The sequence below is a fragment of the Paralichthys olivaceus genome, chromosome 19 (genome assembly GCF_024713975.1).
Source record: "Paralichthys olivaceus isolate ysfri-2021 chromosome 19, ASM2471397v2, whole genome shotgun sequence".
NCBI classification, from domain to species: Eukaryota; Metazoa; Chordata; class Actinopteri; order Pleuronectiformes; family Paralichthyidae; genus Paralichthys; species Paralichthys olivaceus.
Window position 1 is genome coordinate 11,458,868 of NC_091111.1, and position 21,477 is coordinate 11,480,344.

Consider the following 21,477-nt stretch of genomic DNA (forward strand, 5'->3'; position numbering starts at 1 on the left):
CATGTATCAAACTCATAATGGGTTGGCATGTACCTACCAATAACCCGCCCCCTTTACAATATGTTCTTTTATTCAATAAAAACAAAAGCAAACTAAATAGTTTGATGATCAAAGCATGAGTCAGTCCAAGTTCTTGTTGGCTTTTATCCAGACTGATGACTTTTGAATTCAGTCGGTACATCACTGTCCAGTTTACAGATCACCTTGTAGATTGCTTTCTTCCACGACGAATCACGATCTTTGCCCATTGAAATGGAAATGTAGAATTCTCTTAGTGTGGTCTCAGCAACTTCAAGGAATCTGTCAGGGACCTGTGAATCCACAGGAGAAGATGTATTTTAAAAAATCCTCAAACCTTACACACATACTGTTCATAATCGTAGTCTGTTTTTGTATTTTGTCAAGTGTTTTTGTGATTTGCATTATGTTTTAGAAAGTTAGAATCATATCTGTCCAATTAAGGTAAGTAATAAGATTATAATTGAGGATGAACAGCCAAACAGTCAGTAGAATCAATAACATGATACATTAACTGAAGTACAGAAAACTGCCTTGACCTTACTTACCTTGCCTTACTAATACTAAAGCCTATATTAGCTGGTTACATATTTATATTTACTGTTTATCATTGTAAATAATTTAGGCAGACTCTGTTCTTTTAAAGTTTATTTTATTTCTTACTAGAAAATGCTCCAATTGGTAGCCCAAATAAAGTTCATTCAAATTAAAATGAAAAAGTTCCATTGAAAACAGTCGCTAACTTAAAAACTTGGTCCGTGGTGGCCTCAACGTGATGTAAATGAATAAGTCATTCTAAAGTAGAACGTTTTATTTTGGGCTGTTTGAGATGGAAGTTGGGTTTTGTGAGGGAAAAGGTCAAATATGTAGCTTGTGGTCAAAACTGGTCTGAGAGTGGAGCACCAACAGCCAATCTGGAGCTTTGACGACCAAAGACCAGCTGGAAAATAATCCAATCAGAACACAACATTGACGAATCAATACATTAATTGGTGCTACATGTCGTAGCAAGAAAAAATACAACATCTTAACTGCCAACAGCCTGACGCACATAAATTTGATATCGATATTCATCATCCTCAGAGGTTGATTTGCAAAGTTTTTATTGATTTTTGTCAGCAGGGATTGGAATCGAGAACCAATTCCAAACTGTGCAAACCACTGGAGTCAAAAGCTTGTGAGCTTATCAATTCCTTTTATTGATGTTGGCATGTTTCTCTGACAGTTGTCCATTGGGAGAAAATGATGTGAAAACTATCTATTCTGCTGGAAAAAGAGTGAAAATGGTCCAATGCAGGATTGATTTCACCAAAAAAAGCAAACAGTGCTTATCGTTATCTCTGTAAAATTGTCATTTCAAATAAATGTGAAACACCAGTAATAGACTGAAACATGTTCCTAAATAACATAGGTTGAAATTCCATTGGGATGTTTTTGATTCTCAACAGACAAGTGCCACAGCTTCCCAACTGAGCTGCACCTCTGTTACTAAGGAAACGTGTTTTAATAAAATGAACAGGCTTTGATAACAGAGCTTTTGCACACAAACGTGCCTTTTTCTGACTGTTTCTACAGTGAATTCAGACTTGGAGAAAATAAAACTTGCTGATGTTGAAAACCTACAGGTATATCCGTCCTGTGCAGAAAACTGAACAGGAGTCGTTGAGAGAAATGATAAAGAATTAGACCAATTAGCAGAATCAATAACGCCACTGGAATCAATAAAGCAATTCCCCATCTCTTTTCTGTACAGCTTATCATCACCACCACTTGGTCAAAATGTTAAATTCATGCTCCCAAGAGAATGAACCCCTTCTCCTTTCTTTTCTTTCTATGTGCTCCAAACCAACATTTCTGGTATCTCGGGCCCCACCTTTTTCACTTCAATTTCATTGATGACACGTTGGCCATTAATGAGTGTAGAGGCTGAATTATCACCAGACTTTTTAAATTCCACTAACAGCCGACCATATCCTCAGTATACCAGTGTGACCTTTGAGATAAAGTTGCCTTAGTGGCTGTGCAATGACTATTTACCCTTTTTATGTTTGCATGTTGCTTTGTTCCCAGTACAACCATGGCTAAACTGAATAAGAACTATACAATACACAATGGTAGTTTGTCATGAAGAGATTACTAAACACACAAAAAAGGAGAAAGAAACAGTTTTCACTGCGGTGATAGTCAGGAATACTGAGGAAGAAATTCTTACAGAAATCTCAACCTCTTTCTTTGTCATACTCACAGATCTCACCCCCCACCCCCTCCCATCTTCTCTCTGCCCTTTATTCCTGCTGCTCTGCTGTTTCTGTCTCTGGTCTGTTGACCAGATGAGGGCTCAGTGACTCTAAAAACCTATACCTAGCTGCCACATTTACAGCCAAATCACAAATCACATGATAATGAACCCTTCTACAAGGTATCTGCAAGTCTTTATATATCTTGTCAGGCACTGAATTCAGTTTCGTCCTAAAAAGGAAGTTATCAAAACACATATGACTTATATTTAATGAACAGTTTACTGATCTTAAACATTTTCTCTTTTCTTTCATGGGCACCAGCATTATTTTATTTATCTCATGTCCATGTCTGGAGATATTAAAGAAGTTAAAAAGTCATTAATGTGGGATTTCAATCAGAATGGATTGAACGATCAGGAGGTTGTTCAGCCTCAGACCAAACTCAGAAGCTCTGACTCATTATGGACGAATGTCAATGTTAGTAAAAACTTGCATGAACTTAAATTAATTCATTACTTTTTATTGGTTCATTAATCCGGGTCGTGTTTAATTAACACAACATTAATTGCATCATTACATATTACTGCATATGCGTCGGGGAACCACTGAAAAAAAGATATGCAATACTTAACATTTTGCAGCTATCTCGTCCATATACAGTAGGATAATAAAATAGGTATTCACTTGAATTATATATTTTTTAATGAATAGGAAAATGTACAGTATATTAAAAACCAGAACACTTAGAGCTCAGTTAAAAACTAATCCTTCCTTCAGGGGATTGATTTTTAATTGATAACTAAAATAAATTTCTGTGTGTGTGTGTGTGTATTATATATATATATATGTGTGTGTGTGCGTGTGTCATGAAAAAGATTTATTGTTGCGGGGACACTCCCTGACTTGAATGAAAATAGAAGAAAACCTCATTCTTATTTCAATTAACTTTGAACAGATCATTTGCATTAGATTGTAGAGGTGCAACTAATTAAGTGGTTAACATGAACATTTAAATAACACGGACACAATCATTTACACGTGTGTGTTCTTCAGCTCCATGTCATTAGCTTTAGATAAACACTAATGTCAGATTAGGTTTTTATCTGCTCAGTGAAGCAAAGAAATTAACTTGACTTCATGAAATTATAAAAATTAAGCCATCAAATTGATTTTCTTTCCAATTTAATTAAGCCACTGTTAGAAACACTAGCGTTCTAATTAGAGGCGTGTGCCACCCCCACTCCTCACATTTCAGTCTCTACCATCAACTATAATGAAGCAGGATACCCCAAACTAAATGCATATCAACTTTTTATTTGTGATTCTTTTTTTTTCTCAAATATTTTGTGTGTATATTTTGAAGTTATGTTGAGTACTCTGAGTTAACGTCATCTTATAATGGATGAAATGTATCCACCTAGCACAAATTAATTTCCATGGTTTTTAAATGGATTTATCTGTTCATGTTAAAACGTCTAAATGAAAATCTATAGCAGACGTGTTTACACATGGGGGGGGGGTGTATCATGTATTAAATCAATATCTAAATCCACATTGCTTTATTTGAAAAATATATACCAATTACAAATAAGGAGATGATTAGAAAATGTAAATACTGTAAGACTCCTGAGGAATAGAAAACACATCTATCAAAAGTAAATTGTTTTGAACTGTACACAATGAAACATTAAAATCATTAAGTGATAAATGATTATTTTGCTTTACTATAATAAAATATACCTCATTGAATGCTCTTAAACCAAAAAAATGTATATCAATAAAAAAAACTGAGTGACAGTAAAGGACCACTGCTCTTCCACAGAATGTTAAAGTTGTACACGACACAAATATACTTTTAGGAGGATGATATGAAAACTTGTACATTCAGAACAATAACAATCACTGTTCAGTTTCGGGTTTAGCTCACCTGGAATTCATTGGCTTTGTTGTAGTGCACGTTCAGAGCCCTGAAGAGTTCTGATTCTCTCCCCACAGTCAGAGCCCTCACGTCGGCCACTCCGTCCACGAGGGCGTGGCGGGCGAACTTTTCTATCTGGATGTAGTAGAACTCCCTGAAGTTGCTGAACCACTTGATGAGCTGAGAGCTGATGCAGCGCGTGAACTGAGGACCAAACAGGAAACAGGTATGTGAGCCCATGAAATATGAGAATGATTCAAATCACATCACTGTTTTGTGATTTGATAAATACTGTAATTGCAAAACGGCATGTTAAGCAAATAAAACAATATTACTAGGTCTTCTTTTCACAGGAATTAAATAATGTTGATAATTGCTTGATTTTAATGCTGTGATTTGAAATAAAATGTATAAATGAAGAAGTTGTGTCTTGATTGTTTATTCTGAAGCAACAAATGCATTTAGAAAACATAAGACTGGTTGAAAATTGCTTTCACAATAAAGAGCATAGATTGTTTGAATTTTTTCGAACTTTTTCAACATACAGGAAAATGTATTAAATCCGTGCTTTTCAGTAAAGTTGATTTGTGTTTTGTTTGTTTAGTCTATTGCTAAAGTCTTTTTTTCACCTGCACATCATGGAAACACATCTTCAGCACCAGCGAGCTTGGGTAGCGTGTGTAAAAGAACATCAGCTTTGCTTTCTTCAGATGTTTTGTCGTCAGACCCTCCTGATATGTGTTAAGGGTGAAACAGACAAACATGCATCCTATACACATAATGAAACAGTCTGATTTCTTTCTGCATTAATGAGCCAGCAAACATTTTTTCTGCAAGAAACCAATAGAAATCAGGACAGAAGGAGTCGCTGCAATTTTCCTCAAAGTTCACACCATCAAAGGGAGAAGTTATCGGATTCTGTAAGGTGCAAAGTTGCTGTGTTCTTCAAAAAGAGGGGAAATTGGTTTGATGAACAGACTTGGTTTATACCACATACCTGGGTTCATGAAAAGGTTTGTTATTTGAACCTCAAAAAGGCAGAAGAATTATTGCTTGTATCTAAAGTCACCTGAACTTTCTGTCACTGCTCAAAACTGTATTTTAAAAGATGAAATATTAGACATAATTATTTGGATCTTGTTAAAAGGATACATTCAGCATGTACAGGTTATTCTTCACCAGACTGTCAGACTCCATCTTGACCTGAGGAAAGCACAGGTTTTCTAAATGTGTTGGATCCACAGACACACTGCAAGTCTGTGAGCTTCTCGCCGATCTGGAGTTGACCTTCGATCTCACTTTGACCGAAGTCCAACGTGCGTCGAACATCTCAAACTTTCCTTGGCCGACATCAGAGCATCCGCCTTGCAGCCAGCTGAGTGCAGTGTTGTGATCCTTCTGTGATGGAGTCAGAGCGGAGTCATGGCTGAAGGGCACCACAGGTTTTGGACGATGGTGAGCTCCTGGTCTGGGCTGGAGTTTGTCGGGTGTTTCCAGTCGAGGCTTTTGCACAACCAGGGACAGAGCTTCGGTTTGGACATCTGGAACTTGCACCTTTGTGTTGCCAAAACATGAAAGTCCTGTTTTCTTATCTTCACACGCTGATGACAGAAGAGACACATCTGTCTCTACACCCTCGTGGGTTGGTGATGTCTGTAGAGGGGGCATACTTTTAAAAACAGAGTCAACACTCTTACTGACGGCTCTGGACAGCTCATACTTTAAGACATCTGCTATTTGCTTGATTCTTTCAGGTTTGGTTTGGAAGTAGCTCATCAGCTTCACCTTCTTATAGCCTTTATGTTCTTGACTTGAGCTGCTCTCAAACTCATTGCATGAATCTGTAAATGCATCCCTTGGGGATGTGTCAGGAGAGTTGCTCCTGGTCCGGGACTTTTCCTCACTGTTTTCTGTGGTTTCAGTTACTTCATCTATTTGGTAGAACTTTGTTCTGAGCTGCCGGAGGTGCTGCTGCTGACTCTCAAGCTGCTTTCTTGTATCCATGTGCTCCTGATGCGAAGACACTTCTCCAATCCTTTCTTTTTCCTTCACGCAGTCTGTCCACTCATGCTGACTTGCTGTCACATCTGGGCAGTGCATGCCAGGACAGCCGGTCATGCCTCTGATGATATTTTCTACTCGGGCACGCTTTGCTTGACGTCTACTGCTTAGATTCCAGTCGTGATGACTGCAAGAACCGGCTGCAGGAGACAGGTGCCTTCTTGCAGAGCAGGGTGCATCGGGCTCCAATGGGCCAGAACGGATCAAGCTCGAACCAGCTTCACCTCTGCTGTAATAATCACTCTCCACTTTCATGTTGTCATCGTCTCTGGCAAAAGTCACAAAAGCACCTGATGCATCTGGATTTAAAGGCATAGGGTCGGGTGGGAAAGAGGAGAGATGCTGTGCAGTGCTGCCGTAAAGGCAGATGTTGTTGGATTTCACGCCCCCGCTCCAAACACATGAATCCATGCTTCTCTGGAAAGAACAGTTGGAAAAATAACATTATCATTAATCATAGAAAAAGTTATTCCTGTAATTCCTGAAAATGTCACACAAATATATATTTTTTTACATACAAAGAACTGCATTGCATTTTCAAATAAGTATAAAAATAAATATAATATATCATATTGCTTGTCCAGGGGAAATAAAGTAACACTTTAGGTATGAATTGAACTTTTTCACAGTGAGCAAAGACCATTCTCAAAGTAATTTGTTGTTTTTTGGACTGTCTCGCTAATTCCTGTTAAGCTGTATTAAAATCTAGATTCTGTTTTTCCAAGTGACAATTAAAGCCAAAGGTTCAAATATTCCTGAGAAACTAAGAGCATCTATTTCTAAGGTGAGAAACTACTTACCCAGCGTGCACAGCGAGCAGAGGAGGCAGCAGCTCTGACAGCTGCAGGAGGAGGAGTCTGTTATTTGTACTGGTCTAGCTGAGGGGGCGTGGTCACATGTACCAGCCCATCCCCATAATAACATTACCTATATATTATTTGAATGGAGCGGCCCACTGGTAATAACACGACTGAGGAATAAAAGTTTAAATGAAGTAGTTGGATTCTGTTTTCACAGTGTGGCTGAAATGTTAAGTTGAAAGAAATTTTAAAAAGTCGGTCACACCCATAGACTGTATGTTTACAGCCCTCTAACAGGACAGTGGTACAGTCCTGATGTTGTGACATTGATTTTATAATATTGACTTAATCAAATGTCTGTTTTAATTCACACTATGAGAGACATTTGTCAGGTTTTAGTTCATGATTTAGAGTTTGGTGCTTAGTAAGTCACCGCTTTCGCCGCCTTGGTTCACCGGATCTTCCCCCTCCCTCAGCCGCAGTGGTTCCTCCCAGCAGCGGCAGCAGCAGCAGAAGTTAGCCGCCGCTCCTCGCTCCTTCTTCGGCTGTCAACCACAGTCTCAGCCGTTAGCTATCGCCATGTTGTCACGGTCCCGGTGTGCTTACCGGGCGCTGGGCCGGTCCCTGTCAGCGGTGAGCCAGGTATGTCTGGAACAAACACTGAACCGATATGTGCTAACTCTGAAACTGCCCCTGCTAACTGTGCCAAGACTCCGCCGGCTGTGTGGTAGCGCACCGCCCAGGTTAGCTTGTTGGGAAGCGGGGGCCTTTAGCCACAAGGACACCGACACTGACAGCTCCACCGCGGCTCGGCTCTGTCAACACGCCCTGACCCGTTTCCCCACAGACTACGTGACGGTTGAATGTAAAAGTTTAATCTGAAAATAGTTATTAAACCTTGAGCTTTAACCAGGAAGTCACCACAAACTCGCTAAGCTAACAAGCTAAAAGCGCGCTGTGTTGTTATCAAGCTACGAGAGTTGTTTTGGGATATTCTACGCCCCAGACCTGGCAGGCTAATGTTAGCATGTTCCTGCTGGCTGAGGAGGTGACCTGTCACAAATGTGTCATGTTAGACACGTGTGTGCAGAGAGGGGACCACATAGTCTCCTCTCACATGCTCAGCTGTCTTCTCTCTGCTGCGTTCAGGGAGCGAAGCTGAAACACGATCACCAGAGAGATAACTTGGGAGTTTGGTTTGGTTTCTACTTCTGCCATTATGGTGTTGTCATCTGGTTATTGATTGCAGAACGATTGCCACGTGTCAGTTTATTTATTCATTATCTGTACATAAACTCATGCTCCTCCATACAGCTCTCCTGCAGTAAGTACTTTTCCCATGGAGGTTGCAGTATTCAGTTAAATTTAGTCAAGTGTTTTTAAAGGTGTTCAGTTAATTGTATTCATTGCAGAGGCTGCGGTTTGTGCTTCTGTGGTGTTACACCCTTGCTCATATAAAGTGGGATACAGTTTATTAGGAACACCCAGGTCAAACCCAGCCAACCTTCATGTTACGCAGGCGATGATTCTACCTGTTGCTCATGTTTGGAGGCAGGAGTTAGTGATGCTGTAGAATTGTACTGCATTTTAATGAATTGTGTGCCCCCTGGTTATATCAGTGAAGTTAGACTAGAATAGATAACAGAGACATCTATCTGCATAATTTAATGGAATCCCACAGCACCAGCATCTGCAGCCTCAAATGATCACAAAGCTGAATCTAAAACACAGTGGAAACAAACACGATCATTATAACCTTCATGATAACAGACTTTATTGCAGAACTGTTGTTTTAGACTGTTGCAATAGTTTGTGTGAAAAAATAAACTGGCAACTGAGTGTACAATCGCAGCTGCAATCATTATTTTGATTATTGATAAGATAGGCTTAAAAAAATAGAACTACATTTTCTTGCATTATTGCTTAAAGAATGAATTTGATCAACTGACCAAATTATCATTTCAGCTGTAAATCTGTCAGGTAGGTTTACTGGAGCCAGAATATATTGCAAAGCGCCTGTTTTAGACTCTACTAGGTGTCCCATTAACATGTCAGTAGATGTTATGGCACAAAAGAGTTTTGAAAATCACTTGAAGGAACTCATGTGGAGTTTTGACACTAAAAAAATCACTTCGCGACAGCTTAACTCAAAATAAAACTGAATACACTAGTGTTGCATTAGTGTGCAAAATGCAATCTCTGCCCTTCGTGGTACGTAATTGACACCAGTTGTTCTAGAGAGGAAAAATAATGGAAACTCAAGTGGCTACATGTCTGCCTATGCTTTTGATCCATTGTAGACATTTTGGAGTTTTTCTGACTCCACCCTCGTCTGGCATCCCACATCCTTTGGTTCAGACCAGGGTCACGTGCAATTCTATTTGAAAAGCAGCAGCCAGAACTCAACAGCCTGCTTCAAACAGAGAGCCAGCCCTCACTAAACCTACATACATGATTCATTACGTACAGTTATTCAGCACAGTTAACTTTCAGCAGCAGTTAGCATCAGCTAGCTAGTCTGCACAGCCAGTATTTAAAAGTGAATCAGTGCAGAAGACTTATGTCATGCATGTCGTTGGTGTTCAGTTAAGAAGAAAAGCAAGTTCTTGTTTGATACTTACTCATTCCACTTATGTCATCCAGTATAAACCAGACAGAACTCACAAACAGATTATTACTTTTAACTGTTTATCTTTTTTCTTATCCTTTCAGGCCAATAATGCGCTCCACAGACAAAGTGTATCTGGTGAGTATATTTATACACTATGTAGACCAGTCCTTCGGAAAGAAAGTGATTTAAGCTGTTTTCAGATGTGAACTCTGGAAAATGTCCAGAAAGTGGGGTCCTGGCATTTTCCAGAGTTTATCTGTCATATATGAAGAACGCAGCAGGACATTTTCTGTGTCAGATGTATTCAATGTAACTGGAACATTTCCGGAACATTCAGGTGAGGTGTGGAACCTGGGTTGAGCATGTGGAAAGCAGGACACAAGGTGTTCAAATATCAACGTGAAGTGTTTTCGTTTACAACACAAAAACACATAGCCATCGGCTCCTGAATCTTGTCTTTCCAAGTTGTCATTGGCGCTCTTCTTAGTTTATGACACATCTTTTTTATCCTGAGGTTCACGCTGTATTACCTGATTGACAAGGGAAACCACTAATGCATTCAGACTGTTTTTTCAGTCAGCATCCGAAAAGTTTGTAAGGTCATTACTATCTTCCGCCTGAAGCGAAATATTTTGTTGCTAACTTCAACCAAACACACTGACATTTGATGAGAATGAGAAAAGAAGAGAATGAAGAGCAAAAATGAGAGCAGACAACTAAACTGAGGGGAAAGCTATGATTTGTGTGACCTTATTTACCACTCAATCATTTTACACAAGTTATGAACAGCAGTACTAGTACAGCTTTCAGTTGAATGTGACTTTAAAAATTATATGAACTGTTGTGATACTGTGGAGTATTTGAGTTTGTACTTGTAGTATTTCAAATGCATGATAAATAAATTTTTTTAATTAACTACTGAATTCCTTGAATACATTTTGTCTTGGAAAATGTAAACTTAAAGTTATAGGTGTGACATGTAAATGTTCTGGGTACTGTGGCAAAAAGAAATTAACCACTGTGTAACAGTAAACACTTTGTACTTAATAATTTGACTTAACAAAGATACAATTCTAACAAGAGACCCCTACATATTTTAAATAAATGACAAAACTGCTTTTGAAATTTTTTAATAAATCACACTAACTCAGTAAATATTTACAGAGCATGCAGACTTAGCAAATGTTGAAATATTACAACATGCAAAAAATAGGATTACAAAAAGAAGGCACAAACATGAAGACTAAATATCTACACATCTGCATAGTCTCTGTGGTCTTGGTTCAGTCCAATGCTGTGCCGGCCGAGCAAAGGTGAGCAGTGGTCTAGGAGTGGCCCTCTTGTGCCTGTGTGTCCATAGGGGTAGGGGCTGTGGTGGGGTGTGTGTGGTGAGTGGGGAGGTTGCTTCCAGAGCAGACAATATGCTGTACCAGTCGCTCAATATTGTCAGATAAGCGGTCCATTGTAGAAGACCAGTGACCCATGGTTTGAACAAAGTAGTCGTCTGTAGCCTCTAACCTTTGCAGCAGTCGTCTTTTAATGTCCAAATCCTCCTGCGTGACACTGTCCATGACGAGTTTCCTCTTCAGCCTGTTTCGCCTGTAGCCACACAGGGAAGCACTGAGTCTCTGGCATGGACTTCCCGCCGTCTCTGCAGACCCAGCATCCTCTGCAACACCATCCTCACTGGGCAATGATGATGACCCACCATACGCTGAGCTGGTTGTATCCAGGGCCTCCTGCACGTCCTCGGTCTTGATGGCTTCACTCAATACCTGCGTCACTGGAGATTCCCCCCAGATCGAGTCACACAGTTCAAAGTAGAGCAGGATCACTCGCCCGTGACCACGCTTTCGTCCAGAATCAACCGCTTGTCTGTACTTGAATCGAATGGCCTTGAGTTTCGTGGTCAACTGTCCTGTGAACGCAAAAATAACACGAATTAATGTATGGACATATGTGTATTTATCAAACAACCTTTATCAGTTGATTAATCCCCGGACTTTCACCAAAGTATCTCTGGCCAAGCTCCAGATGAGCCCATGGGACAAAACAAGAAATCCTCAGCAGGATTCACCAAGAGTGATTGGGCGTGTTGATGACGTTTCCAACACGCTACAGACACAAGAAAGAAGAATACAAATATCTCAGAGCGGAAAAAAGCACTTGTAAGACAACCACAAAGAAGTCAAGAGAGCTGGACCCTTTTACCTCCAAGGGTCAGCGCTGGTGTCAGTGTGCTGTCACACTGTCTCTAGTGTGGATGTGCTGCAGACAACAACTTGTGATCTCCACAGCAGAGTTAATTCATTACACCCTGCTGCACCAGCCCTCATCTGAAAACTCCGGAGACCATCCCCGTGTTGGGATGAAGATTTTTTGACTGGAGAACCTCCAGCTGCATTGTTCGTGATGTGAAAGGCTAATTCCGGAGAAACTCTCGACCCGATTCTGCGGACATCCTCCGGAGCTGATGTCTGAAAAACGGCTTTTACGTCCAAGCATCAAGAACCCCCTCCCCCCTCTCAAGATGAACTTTCCTACATGAGGGCGATTTAAAAAACACGATCCATATGTTCCGGTAACACGAGCCGCACATACCTTTAGTGAGCTCCTCTTTTTTATGGGGGAACTCCTTTCCAGTCGCCATGGCTTCCTGTGACGACGGATAATACTCCCGGTACCGCTCCAGTATGTCGCCATATTTGCTCTGCGACGACTCCCAGTCGGTGTTTTGCGCCGCCATGGCCGCCTTGTACTCCTGCGTCACTTTCAGCAGCAGCTCCACCTCGTCGTCGGACCAAGAAAAGAAATCCCGGATCTTACTTTTCGCCATCTTCTCGTTTCCAGCCTAGCTCCGTCTGCTGCTAACAACCAAGTACTTCCTGTGCGCACCGGAACGCGCGCTCCTTCCTGTTTACGCCGCTGTGCGCAGGTCCAGTGCGCTTGACAGGCGCGTTATGGACGTGGATCAAAACTGATCCGGTGTCAAAACGTCCGTGTGGACAAAGGGACACATATGTGTATGTGCGGTTTCTTCATTGTTTCTCATGAATAAACTTGAAGTGTCTCATCCCAAGCCCCGTGCGTCATCCTTGTGAATGGCTGAGAATCCTGAGCAGCGGTTCACTGCAGCTGTCAGACAAACTCCTGTCATATGTCACGTGACAGTCTCAGCAGAAAGAGTTCCTGCAGCTTGTTGAGTTATTTTCTTCTTCCTCTTTTTTCTGTCTTTGTCACCTTTCAGGCCTCTCTGTCAGCAGCCGGACAGTCTACAGGAGTCCTCAGACGTAAGTGCTTCCTCCCACTTTCACCAGTGTCTGTACATGTCCCTCAGGGAACACTTCATCTATAGAAAGCCTCCAGCACGACTATATATATTTTTTTTTATTCATGTATCATAACTGAGCAGTTAACACTGCATCTGTGTGTAAGCAATGCATTGCCTGTAAAACGTTTAGTTATTTAAATTATTGTTCTAATAAACATTTTATGTATTTGTATGGATTATATATATATAACATAATGTAATAATGTACATAATTACAATTATATCTAATTGAATCTTTAATTTTCTCTGTTTTATATCATTGTAAATTAATGGCCTTTTATTTGTGAATAAATATAGATTTGATTTGAAGGGATTATCTTTAGCTTTTTGTGATTGAGGTGGGAAATCTATTTTGTGACTGTTTGTACATTTTATTTCTGCGTAATGTTTATGCTATGTTAATTTCACAATTAGTTGTGTCCCTCTAGTAATTTGTACAATTTCATTTTGTTAGACATTATTTGTTTAAAAAATAAACAGACTTGCTTTTTTCTTCTTCTAGGTGTCAGTTTCCCTCACCAGTGACTGTCTTCCACATCAGATACTTCAGGACATCAGCTGTTCACAGTATGTACTGAGACAGCGTTCTGCGTCTTATCTTAAACTCAGCTCTGCTCAGTGTTCATTTAACTGTAATACTTTCTTTTGTCTTTGTTCAGGGGATGAAGTTGTCACAGTCAAAACTCCTGCATTCGCAGAATCTGTTTCGGAGGGAGACGTGAGGTGGGAGAAAGGTTTGTATTTATATAAGACTGTAAAATATTATCAGTGTTTCACAGATGTCAGTCTCTTGTATCGTTTCATGAATGAGTCAGAAGATCAAACTGAAAAAAATGTTTCTGTTTTAGCTGTGGGCGACTCAGTGACAGAAGATGAGGTGGTGTGTGAAATTGAGACGGACAAGGTACGAACAAGAAAGAGCATCAACCTCAAATTTTTGATGAAGGATTTTTTTTACAGCAACAACATTTTAAAGAATTATGTTAAACTTGTGTGTTTTGTTCTTCCAGACTTCTGTTCAAGTCCCGGCTCCGGCAGCTGGAGTGATTGAGGAGCTGCTGGTTCCCGACGGAGGGAAGGTAGAAGGAGGAACGCCCCTCTTCAAACTCCGGAAAGGAGGTGTGTATTACTGAACATTTTCATTTTATCACCAATGAACCAGAAAAACTTTGCACTATTTAAATGCTGGTTCCAGCATACAAAACATATTTTGTTAGTAACATGAACAACAAAATAACAGAATACATTCTTGATAAGAAGACAGTTATCTGAACATTATTATGTGGGATTTATCACTGCTGGCTTCACACAAACAATAGTTTCTGGCTTTGATTAAATAAAACTTAAACACTGTGATTTAAAGATTTACATCTCAGATAAGAATGTAAAAGCTGATGCTCATAATGAAATCAATGTTAACTTAAAACATATGTAATAAAACAGAGATTTGGTTGTGAAGCAAAGACAGGATCTGCTTTTTTACCACATAACTTTAAACTCCTACTATACTTTTGTGTTATACGGTGTATAAGTGTTAAGACTATAGACAGTGTAAACAAAGTCTAAACTCTCTGTGCCATGTATAGTGATTGAAAGGTTTAAATTTAAACTGATAACGTACAATTTTAAAATGTGTTGTTTCATGACAGCACAATGAACACACTGACTCAAACTGTATGTATCGTGAATCATTGCTACTTCATTTTTTCTTCTTTACGTCTTGTCTCCTCAGCCGCTCCTGCCAAAGCTGCCCCCTCCCCAGCTGCAGAGGCTGCAGTGCCTCCTCCTCCTCCACCTCCTCCAGCTTCAACCCCCACAGCCACGCCTAAAGTGCCCCCAGCGCCACCACAGGCTGCCCCAGCAAAACCTGGTGAGTTTCCTTCTCACGCATATAAATCTACTGATAAGCATGTATTCAGTCTGATGTGTATAAGTATATAAGTGGGTCACTAGTAGAGGTGGGTACAGATACATGGTATTATCTCACCAAATCAGTTTATGATTAAGAAGCATTTTGTCTGATTTATCCAAATAAAGGATTTTTGACAGTCTTTAATTTTTAGCCTGTCTCTCTTTCTCTCTGTGTAGTTTCTGCCGTCAAAGCTCCTCCAGCACCTCCAGCACCTGCTCCTCCAACAGCAGGAGCCAGAGGAGAAAACAGGGTAACTAATGTTTCTGTCAAGGCTTACCAACTATGTAAAAAACACAGATCACAGATCCTTTTGTTGAACAGGTGAAGATGAACCGTATGAGGTTGAGGATCGCCCAGAGGCTGAAGGAGGCTCAGGAAACCTGCGCCATGCTGACCACCTTCAACGAGGTCGACATGAGGTGAGACACAGAAAAGATCATATTCACATCATAAAGTCTGTCAGGATCACAACTCAATACAAAGGAACCTGATTCACATTTCGTGACAGAAGAGTGTTAACTCCAGTGTCACATGTGATCAAGGGACATAGTGATACTTTCATATAAACAGGTTTTCTATGTGATATCATCGATTTTCCTCAGCAACATTCAGGAGATGAGGAAACTCTATAAAGATGCTTTCCTGAAGAAGCACAGCATCAAACTGGGTTTCATGTCTGCGTTTGCGAAGGCTGCAGCACACGCTCTGACCGACCAGCCTGCTGTCAATGCTGGTGAGACAACACACACTTATTACACTGTGTTTTTGAAGTAAAACCAGTAAAGTTTAAATTTTTTAAATGTCAATTTGTTTTTTACCCCAGTCATCGATGATGCCACTAAAGAGATCATCTACAGGGATTATGTGGACATTAGTGTCGCCGTGGCAACTCCAAAAGTACGGCCTTTGACTCTAAATTTACATTTTTGTTTAAAACCTGTTGCTGTTCAATGCTGAGTAACATCGTGTGCATGTTCAGGGGCTCGTTGTTCCAGTGATCCGTAACGTTGAGACCATGAACTTCACTGACATTGAGAAAGCCATTAACGCTCTGGGAGAAAAGGTAAGAAGCGTTGTGATGAACAGCATATATCATAAAAATATTGTATTCTTTTAAAAGCTTTACTTTTAGAACTACAATGACAAAATCATTTGCATCGTTCACCTCAGGCTCGTAAAAATGAGCTTGCTGTTGAAGATATGGACGGAGGTACTTTCACCATCAGCAATGGGGGCGTGTTCGGCTCCATGTTTGGTACGCCCATCATCAACCCCCCCCAGTCCGCCATCCTGGGAATGCACGGAATCTTTGAGCGACCTGTTGCTATAAATGGCCAGGTAAGAACACAGCAACTTTAGTTTATCTACAGGGTTCACAAAAGTTTTATTCGTACAGAAGAGTTATGAAATGTATGTTTGCTTGTTGTTAACCCAATTTATTAAATGTCACATGATACAAAAAACAGGAAGTCATTTTTATCTGCCTGGACAAGTAGTGATCATACAAACTGATATGGATCCACTGTTTTCCTGTTCTGATTAACTCAAACAAGAGAAATCTAAAACACTGCTTTGTGCTGTGGCAGGTGGAGATCCGGCCCATGATGTACGTGGCGCTGACGTATGACCATCGACTCGTCGACGGCAGAGAAGCCGTCACTTTCTTGCGCAAGATCAAATCCGTGGTGGAAGATCCACGAGTGCTGCTTCTGGACATGTGATGTTTCTTCCACCACATCGCTCAGCTGCATAAAATGAACTCCACATCACAAAACACGCACAAAGCGCTCAACGCAACCACTGACATCTTTTTAAGTGTTCAGTCTTATTGATAGAGATTCATTTGAATTATCCGCCCTCACTAAAAAACCAAACAGAAAGGCAGGAAGATTACTCACCATCTTTTGTCAGGAATAGTTTTGCTCCAGTCACATTTAGTCTTTGTAGAAGAAAACACAGGGTGTGTTATTACGCCCATGTGCTCTTCAGATGCTCATATATATCAGTAGATAAACATTAGCTGCGTCCCTGTCTTGGTTAAAACCATTTCTTTCCCCCTCAGCCACAGTTGGCTGCAGGACTTTCTCCCCTGTTCATCAGTCGAGCCACTTTTTCCACCGTCGGGCCGAACATCAGATGAGTTCAAGATGTTTCAATGTTAACACAGGACTGAAAGATTTCCTTGGTTTGCTGCGAGTCCTCATCAGTAGCTGCCGTCTGGAAAAAAGGGATCGGGAAACTGGGTTTGTGTGTGGAACTTGTGTATCAGCTCCATACCTCGAAATCCATGTTGACTGTCTGACGAGTACGTGTCTAGAGGTGAATGAGTTCAGTTATATTCCTGCTTCGCACACTTCATTCATGTTCTGCACTATACTTTGTTGTTTTTAAACTTTTCTCACTGCCATCGAAATCTAAAATGTTGATCAAACTGTTGCTGAATGAGAATTCACTGTTCATCTACAGAAATCACAAACCAGACACTATTCCTTTTTTTACATATACAAATATACGTTATATATTAATGGGCTTTTTGTTGGAGGGAGTTCGAAACGCACAATTTGGTTGCAGGTTTTTATTTTTATGTTCTTGGATCTTTCCCAGTGTTATAATTTCCATAAAAACATGTATCTATTTAAAGAAACCATTTTAAACATGAAACATCTCAAGGGTTTTATGTAATAAAACTTGTCTTGCACATTTCCTTCTCTAACGTTGTACATACATGTTGTGTTCCTATTGATCGGTCAATAATTATTTCGCACTTAAACGCTTAATCGTTTAGTTTTTATTGTGGTAATTAATTTTTTTTCATCTGAAGCTTCCAGACTTAATAATATGCTGTTATCCTGCTTTAGTAGAATCATACATTTAATTACTTTTGGTTTAAAACATTTATTGAGAGACAGGTCTCATGTATTTTTATTAATCATATCTGATTACACATTAATTGATAATGACCACAATACTTATTTGCAGTCAAGCGTTCACTGCAGCAGAGAAACCTTCAGCTGCACATTTCACCATAACTTCCATCTGTTAGTAACAGACTTTGTCTTTTTGAACAGAACTCTGAAATATGACGACGGCAAAATAAGAGAACAACGCAGAGGCAGGGTTCGTCTCATCATCGATCTCTTGCTGCATTTTATCTCGTGCCAAATCTATTTTGCTGCCGAATCCTCCGCTGCAAACCAATCCTGTGCCAGAGGCCAATCTTCAAAGCCTCATTAGCCGGCCACGCGCTCGGCTCCCGAGAAGCTGCAGCTAATGTGATCATCTCTGACAAAGTCTTAAGGGTTGCTCGGCCCTTTACGCCACTTCACAGACACAGGCTGGAGTGTGTGCAGCTGCGTATGATCCCCCTTCACTATTTCTGTTTACTTTAATAATGACAGGGCGACAATGGCTCCTAATGTACGTCTTTGTTTCTCTGCCAGCACCTACACAAATGTCTGAGCAGCACTGTTTGGAGGAAAAACACAGGATTCATTATGAGAGCACAAAAAAAACCTCCAAACATTCGATTAGCATGAGAATACTGGAGGTCCTAATGGACCTGAATACAGCAAACAATGATACAAGCCCTCCTCTAATTTAATTATTTACTTTTATTACTGCTCAAGATTCCATTAGCGCTTTCCACATCATGGTAATTGGCAGTGTGTGCCAGCGGGTGCAGAGATATCTGAAGGGTTCGTTGGCAGGTTTTTGTCTCATCTGCAAAATTTGGCCAAATCTGTGAATTTCCAATCGGAGCGCTCAATAAGACATGGGGTTTTAAGTCTTTGTGTCCATTCACATGAAAGATGGCCTGTTAGAAATTTGGCAGTGAGCTGTTTGTTTTCATTAAACCACATCAGAGAGATCATTTACCTAAATTATTCTGTTATGTTTTCTCTTTTAAATACGGTAATTATATCAGTGTCATTATAAAAAGCATCACATTTCAGATCAACTGGATGATACAATCACTAATGTTATTAAATTCTTCATTTAAACTTAACTTGAAATACTTTATACAGCGTATAAACATTATGAAGTACAGTATATAGCAGAAAGTCATTGCCAAATGTTCAGCTCTTGTATGCATGTGTAAATAAATGTTAAAATCCTGTTATAAAAGTGTGCTGGAGAACGTTAATGCAGACAGAGATAACTTTTCAGCAAAAAAAAAAAATTGGCGTCAGTTCCGACAGTTAACGACTGATTTGTATTCATGTCTAAAGTTGTGACGATCAGATGTTGCTTGTTCACTCTGAAGCCGACGTGCTGAAGGTGAGTAATCAACATGAAGAGTCAAACCTGCTGGTGTGACGTTACACATATCAGCACAATGTAAATGCACTGAAGCATCCTGGTTGGAATTTTCACTACAAATCGTTATTTTACTTTTTCTGAGTGCATGTGGACAAATTTAACATCACAAATGTCTGATGTTTTTGTTAAGTTACAGGAACAAGGAGACGCATCACGGTGAGAACTTGATTCATTATTTTCTTAAATTCTCTTCAGACCTCCTTGTTCTGTGTTGTTTTGTTGAAGCAGGATATTCAGCTCAGCAGTGCTGGGGCTGAAAACATCGTCACCTCACTCAAATTGTTGGTTTAAAATCCTACGTATGATATTATTGCGTTAAGCTGTTATCTCGTGACACAAACAATGTGCACAGATGAAATGGTGTATCATTGTCAGATGATGGCCCTGTTGCATCTCCCACCTTGAGATTAATAGTCCTGCTGTGCTGGGCCTGCATAAGTGATGCTGACATGCATATTCAGAAGTGTGCCGTTTCCTTTACAGGCCCAAACAACCAGCCTGCATCTGGCCCTATTCTTCTCCTCTTCTCGTCTCCTTTGATGTGGACGCCAGCTCCCTTTTCTTCCTGCTCTTGTTCTCCCCTCATACCTGAAGATTATTTTGGGATGGGGCGGACGAGGCTGAGGACCCTGTGGCCCCTGGGCCGCACACAGCTGGCAGAGCTGAGGTGGGTGCAGCTGGTGGGTGTCAGAGGTTCAAGTGTTCACACTGGACCCGAGTGGGTTGGGTTTGTGCTGTCAGCTCCTCCTCATGAGCACTGACACATCATTCACACTTTTAAATTGTGCTGGTTTAGATAAAGTAATTCTGCAGATGAAGAAGATCAAAATATGAATGATGACTTTTTATTTAAAGACGTCAGGCCTGTCATCGTGTGTCCTCATCTCCCAGATGTTGTACGTCTGTTTCTGTGACAGCTCAGCGAAAATAAAAAGTCATCATTACATTCAACACAAGTTCTTAAAAGGTTATAAGTGATCTGTGTTCAATTATCAAGTGATTAAATCACTTCACTGTCATTTAAATGGGGGGGAGGGAAACATCTGCACAACATCTGAGCTGCACAGACACTGAGATGTGTTTGTGGCTCTTCTCTCCTGCTCTACAAGAAAAGGGTTTTCCCATTAAACCAAAGTAGCATGGAATGTTTATCGATGGCTTCAAAACATCATGCAAATAAATCTGAAACTTGAATAGCCCAGTCCTCCACCGAGGCCCAACATTCCCTTTATGAAACCACATTTAAATTCACTAGATCTGGATTTTCATTTGCACGCACTCATAAATATCTGTCATGTTATGTTTCGTCAGGATCCATGAATTACTCTCGGAGAAGTAGAAGACGTTCAGTTGTTTTTGAGATGGAAATAAAGATGAATGTGATATAAATAGAACTATTTGAAAATGCTACCGTGTCTCTTGCAGACGAGAGGTTTTTATACTTTACAAGCAAGCAACTTTAAAACTGATGAGAATTAGAACAGTTAGATAGACACTGAATGCTGATGTTGGTTTGAAGCATCTCCATGAAATAGCCTGTCCCCTCGGCCTGGAGTGCGTTGTCCTCCAGCTCAAGGTTTGTGATGTCGTTGGTATTCTAAAATAATCCGAAACCGTAAATGAGGGACAGGGAATACTGGACATTGAGTAAATGTTGCATCTCAGTTCTCCCTTTATCTTTATTTCTCCATCTACTGCACAGAAAATGTAGAAAACGTGAAACTTAATCAACAATAACCATAGTTTATAACATTCATTGGATTTTGTTGATCATTGGTTTCAGGGACGTGTACTTGCAGAGCTATGGCCTCACTTCGTGGTTCAGGTTGAGGTTTTTGCTTCTTCCCAGATAAATAGATCAAAATACAACATTGGTTAAATCTAGTGCTGTGTTTTTTTTATTTGAAATGTTTTACCTGATGATGATCAGTCTTAGCTTCACCTGCTATTTATATTTGATTTGATTGTTCTTATTAGCATCAGTGTCTAAACTGCTTTTATGTAAACCACTTTGTGTTGCATTTTATACATGATGTATAAATAGAGTTTGTATGTAAACATAAACATGACCTGGGCCTGGATTAACCATTTTCAAATGAATTATATACCTTTGTGAGGAAGCTGACATTAATGCTGTTTTATAACTTTTCCTGTAGATGCCCTGGAGAGAAGAGGTGTTTAAAGACAATCCATCCGTCATCACTACCTCTGCCCAGGAGGTAAACTCTCCTCAATTTGTGTGTGCAATTTAAAGGGACTGTTGGTG

At 40.1% G+C, this 21,477-nt stretch overlaps 3 protein-coding genes across 3 annotated transcripts; 1 reads left to right on the plus strand and 2 right to left on the minus strand.

Moving 5' to 3' along the window:
• On the minus strand, positions 1–7,175 carry LOC109636032 (prospero homeobox protein 1-like). The gene is made up of 5 exons (XM_020097528.2): positions 7,038–7,175; positions 5,329–6,654; positions 4,806–4,907; positions 4,186–4,380; positions 1–311 (listed from the first exon to the last, which is right to left on the minus strand). The coding sequence occupies exons 2-5, from the start codon at positions 6,646–6,648 to the stop codon at positions 144–146; spliced, it is 1,785 nt and encodes a 594-aa protein (XP_019953087.2). The 5' UTR covers positions 6,649–6,654; positions 7,038–7,175; the 3' UTR covers positions 1–143.
• A 341-nt stretch (positions 7,176–7,516) lies between these two features.
• Positions 7,517–17,594, plus strand: LOC109636126 (dihydrolipoyllysine-residue succinyltransferase component of 2-oxoglutarate dehydrogenase complex, mitochondrial-like). Its single transcript, XM_020097682.2, has 15 exons — positions 7,517–7,679; positions 9,750–9,783; positions 12,896–12,938; positions 13,482–13,546; positions 13,639–13,713; positions 13,828–13,883; positions 13,990–14,098; positions 14,712–14,849; positions 15,068–15,141; positions 15,213–15,310; positions 15,494–15,624; positions 15,715–15,788; positions 15,871–15,954; positions 16,062–16,229; positions 16,478–17,594. Exons 1-15 carry the CDS (start codon positions 7,617–7,619, stop codon positions 16,610–16,612), a joined length of 1,347 nt encoding a protein of 448 aa, XP_019953241.1. The 5' UTR covers positions 7,517–7,616; the 3' UTR covers positions 16,613–17,594.
• Positions 10,763–12,603, minus strand: LOC109636127 (uncharacterized). Its single transcript, XM_020097683.2, has 2 exons — positions 12,250–12,603; positions 10,763–11,566 (listed from the first exon to the last, which is right to left on the minus strand). Exons 1-2 carry the CDS (start codon positions 12,482–12,484, stop codon positions 10,974–10,976), a joined length of 828 nt encoding a protein of 275 aa, XP_019953242.1. The 5' UTR covers positions 12,485–12,603; the 3' UTR covers positions 10,763–10,973.
• Positions 17,595–21,477: the final 3,883 nt, after the last annotated feature.